The sequence below is a fragment of the Penaeus vannamei genome, chromosome 14 (genome assembly GCF_042767895.1).
Source record: "Penaeus vannamei isolate JL-2024 chromosome 14, ASM4276789v1, whole genome shotgun sequence".
NCBI classification, from domain to species: Eukaryota; Metazoa; Arthropoda; class Malacostraca; order Decapoda; family Penaeidae; genus Penaeus; species Penaeus vannamei.
The window spans coordinates 39,751,544-39,756,543 of NC_091562.1; the positions used below are offsets into that span (position 1 = coordinate 39,751,544).

The 5,000-nt window shown below is 34.8% G+C and overlaps 1 protein-coding gene across 3 annotated transcripts in view; it reads right to left on the minus strand.

The window, feature by feature from the left end:
- The window catches only part of LOC113830478 (uncharacterized), a 23,508-nt gene that overhangs the window by 15,568 nt on the left and 2,940 nt on the right, over positions 1–5,000 (minus strand). Inside the window, exons 4-8 of one of the 3 annotated variants that reach the window (XM_070129936.1) lie at positions 3,716–3,844; positions 2,869–3,060; positions 2,252–2,404; positions 1,818–1,868; positions 284–565 (exon numbers count right to left, since the gene is read on the minus strand). In XM_070129936.1, coding sequence (XP_069986037.1) covers positions 480–565; positions 1,818–1,868; positions 2,252–2,404; positions 2,869–3,060; positions 3,716–3,844 — 611 coding nt within the window. In that variant the 3' untranslated portion in view covers positions 284–479. Of the gene's footprint in view, positions 1–283; positions 566–1,817; positions 1,869–2,251; positions 2,405–2,868; positions 3,061–3,715; positions 3,845–5,000 lie in introns of those variants that run through there. The other 2 variants (XM_070129935.1, XM_070129934.1) reach the window with 2 other exon arrangements.

Below are 5,000 nucleotides of genomic sequence, written 5' to 3' on the forward strand. Positions count from 1 at the left end.
TTGATGCCTTGGTTTTCTAAAGGAACTTGATGCCTTTCTTTCTAAAGGAACTTGATGCCTTGGTTTTCTAAAGGAACTTGATGCCTTGGCTTTCTAAAGGAACTTGATGCCTTGGCTTTCTAAAAGAACTTGATGCCTTGGCTTTCTAAAGGAACTTGATGCCTTGGTTTTCTAAAGGAACTTGATGCCTTGTTTTTTAAAAGGAACTTGATGCCTTTCTTTCTAAAGGAACTTGATGCCTTTCTTTCTAAAGGAACTTGATGCCTTTCTTTCTAAAGGAACTTGATGCCTTGGTTTTCTAAAGGAACTTGATGCTTTGGTTTTCTGATGGAACTTATAACTTTGCTTTCTAAAGGAACTTGATGCCTTGGTTTTCCAAAGGAATTTGATGCCTTTTCTTTCTAAAGGAACTTGATGCCTTGGTTTTCTAAAGGAATTTGATGTCCTGGCTCTCTGAAGGGACTTGATACCCTTGGCTTCTAAAGGAAGAATGTCTCCAGCAGCGAGATTAAGATGATATTCACACCGACCAATAGCAATTCCCAGTCCATATCAGAATCTTGATCTGAAATTAATAGATTGATAAGATTATTGTTGATAAATGCAATGTTATCACAAGTAAAAATCATATATTCAATGAACAATGACATTTATGGATCTGTTGTTTACCAGTTTAGAAAAGGTTGTCCTATATAATTAGGACCCATTTTTGTATTGCTTTTGCCAGCCTAGAATGTGGTCTTACTATCAAACTGTTTACGAAGGCTTCCTTCTTGGCTGCAAAACTTGACTCATCTCGATACAGATCTTTATTTATTACTTTATTTATTGCAGTTGATTTCATTGCCAGTATTATTGATGTTATCATTCTTATTGAATAGTGGACTATCTTCATCATTGGCCGCGCTTTTAAGATTTCAAAATGTATCCAAAAATTGTTTAGTGCGGCCGTATTGCGGATGGGAGACCAAGCACCGTAGGCTAGGGAGCCGAACGAACATGTTGGTTAAGTTCACCAGGCACAGCAATGGCTGCTAATAATAGAATATTGAAAATAACACAGATTATTACAGAAAATTGTGTTACTAGTATTAGTATTGAAAACAAACCTATTCATCACTGTTTTAATAAACACAAGTTACAAGGGAAGCTCACATCATCTCACAAACCTCCTTCCTCAGCATACATAACCCACATCTGATATATCTTATATTCTTATACGACTTATATTATTATACACCTTTAAGAGACGTTCATTTTCTAAATGAAAATACTCCTAAAAATCGAGAGGAATGTTAAACATCCGCCTGTCAACCATTTGCAGTGAGAGGATGAATTCAAAACCACACCATGCGATGGTGCGCCGCCCTGGTGGCCTGTCGCGGCAACACGAACATTGAAAAATGCGAGATTCACGTCCTGGATAACACTTCTCTTGCTCAGAATATAGACAACTACACACTTAATCGGAGAGGTAAGAGTTGGGGTTCGATCTCCCATTACGTACCGGTAAGTTTATTTACAGGAAACAAAACATAATACTTTTTTCACAAAATAGAATACGAATTCGTCTCTAGCGAGGATGCGTGTTATACAAAAGGCAAATATGATAATTCAGTAACATTATTAACAATATCATTGTCTTTACTTCTTTTATTTTTTTTTTTTTTTACATTATTAGAACCAATTTTATTGTTAGCGCTATCTTTTCATTATCATTATCATTCCTTTTCATTATTTATTTATTTTATTATTTATTTATTATTAATTATTTATTTCATTATTTATTCATCATTATGTGCCATCCTCAGACTGACCTTCAGTACTGTTGTCATCAGGGCTTGAAGTCGTTGAGCCGGTTTGCCATCCTAGAAGATTTTGTGCAAGATAAGGCTTTAGAAATAACTACAATATAAGGAATATAATGTTCAACTATCAGTCAGATTTTAAAATGGCGTTCGGTTTGGCTACGACCCATGATTCATCAGTATTACTATCCCTTTTATTATCAAACTTTCTGCTGTTAACAATCACTTTTTTGTCACTGATATTACTATAATTGTTTTTCATCGATATAATACCTTCATTATTATTAACATTAACATAATTAGCATATTCATCGTGAATATAACACCTATTGTCATGATTCCAATTAGTATCATTTTTTCTCATTTCTGTCATCGAAAGCTTGCCGAATCTTTCGCGCGATGAACTTCCCAAATTGAGATCATAGGGAAAGGAAAGAACTCACCTGCGCCATCCTCGCAGTTGAAGGAAAAGTAGCTCGGAGTCCATTTAAAGTTGTCGTCAAGGCTTTCAATGGAAATGACAAATATTCCTGTTTGATTCATCTGACAAGTGCGGGACACGTCGAGGCTGGCGCTCGTCACCACGCAGGAGCCATCTGAAGAAAAGTCAGGCGGGTTAAGGTGACTTTTATTATAAAAGTGGAGACGGAGACAATGCATTTTTAAGTGCTTTCTCATAATAATGACAATCATTTTCGTCATCATCATCATTGTCATTATCATTATCAAGATCATTATCACTATTATCATTTTTACTATTATAAATTTTATCATTATTGTTTTTACCATTATTATTACTATTACTATGGGTATTTTCTCGTTTTTGTTTTCTTATTGCTCTTAATATTCTTACAATAATCATTATCATTATTATTAGTAGTAGTATCATCATTATTATTATAATCATTATTATTATCACAGTAATCATTATCACTATTATCATTATACTATTATTATATTATTATTATATTAGTCATTATCACTATCATCATTATTATCACCACTCATCTAAAAACTCCGCGCCTAGTTCACCTATTAAAATTAATGGAAGTAGAATTACCTTCAGACGCACTCCGAAATGTCAAGTCATAAGGGAGTTGCGAATCTGCTTTCCTGGAGAACTTAAATGAACCTCCACTTTCCCATAAATCCAAGTTCAAGCTCTCGGCGCGTTCGCCCGGCCGCCAGAGCAGCTTGGTGGGCGAGTCGTGCAGTTCCAAAGAGAGACCAAGAAGGGAGTACTGGCTGCATCCTGTGAGGATTTATAATTAGATGATTTTACTTTTCTTTCGTTCTTTTACTGAATGCTGTTGGTATTTAATGTTATTTTGCATTTTTCATGGTATTTCCCTTTCTTACATTGATTTTGGCCTCATATGTAACCCAATTAATAAAGCAACTTCCTAGAATTTATCACACGTAGGCACATGTGGAATTCGAGAACTAATGTGAAATAGAAATCGTCATAATGTCACTGACATTTAATGACGGTCCTCACAGGTCCTAACATACGCCAATATGAATGCAAAGTGTTAAGCAGAGAATGTCGCTAATATATAGTTATTTTGTAATTTGATTTTTTCACGAATCTAGATACTCTTACATATAACAGAACCTATAATAATGATATTGCTTTTCTATTATAATTATTACTATCATTATTATCATTATTATCATCATCATTATTGTTATCATTATCATTACAGTATCTTTATCATTAATAGCAGTAGTATATTCTTATTAGTAGTAGCAGTATTCATATCAATAGTATTAGTAATAATTTCATTGACATTATTAATTTTTGTAGTACTAATCGCAGTATCAGTAGTATCATCAAAATACTTATTTTTATCCTTAATTAGACGAGGGAAAATTTTCCAGATTCGAAACAAGCACAGTACATCTACCGGAAACCACGTTATCAGGTGCGAGATTCCACTTGGTCTCAGGGTCACTCCAGAGACCCAGCCAGTCCCGATCCTTATCACAAAACTCCTTCTCGGGGAATGTCTCGGAGGAAACGCAGAACTCAGAACCTGCAACGGAAAAGGGCGCCAGTGAGTTATATATATATATATATATATATATATATATATATATAGAGAGAGAGAGAGAGAGAGAGAGAGAGAGAGAGAGAGAGAGAGAGAGAGAGAGAGAGAGAAGAGAGAGAGAGAGATTTGTGTGTGTGTGTCTGTGTTTGTGCGTGTTTTTGTGTGTTCATAAATCTCTATTCGTCTAGAAACTCATGGACACAATTACACACATAAACAAACAAACACGTACACACATAGACGCACACATGAATATAGGCATGGTTTAATAAATATATATACATATATATACATTGATGTGTGTGTATACATTTGGGTGAGTGCGTGTGTGTTTATATATGTATATACATACACACACACTAGCAAGTTACTCGAACTTACAATGAAGAACTTACAATCAAGAATATGTTACTGATATCACATAACTTCTAAAATATCGCTAGTTTGGCAGATTGAGAACATCTTTTGAATCACTTCCTTATTTTTATTTTATCGATAATAGCAAAGTTTTGGCTCTTGTTTCAAGATTCACCGATGGTGTTTTAAGTCATCTACAGCATTACTTTGCGAGCCTTTTCAATTGCGAAGGCATTTATTACATCGCTAAAACCAATTGTTCTTTGGCTCAAATAAGCGACTCTCCCACAGGCAAACAGAAAAGAAAACAATGACCTCAAGGTGGCAACACCCATACCTGGTGCGACCCGCGATGTGGCGCTGTTTTGCCCTGCCATTTCCAAGGGGGTTGTGGGCTTGCCTTTATAACGTCGCCCTTTGCTCAATGGCATCAACTTTATCACGTGACGCCTTCTCCGACCTCGGAAATCAACCCCACGCCTCAAGAAAGGGCGTTTATCTCCAGGAGTGAGGAGGATGCTCGCGCACCCGCCACGCTTGCCATTCTGCTGCCAAATATTTTATTTTCTTTTGTTGTTTTTTATTGTTTTGTCATGTTTACCCCCCGAAGATGTTACTCTTTCATTTTTACGTTTTAAGATTTATATATATATATATATATATATATATATATATATATATATATATATATATATATATATATATATATATATTCTTTTAAAGATCAAGAGGTCCATTTGCTTTTTACGAATAAGTATTAAATCTTAATAATTTTAATCATTTT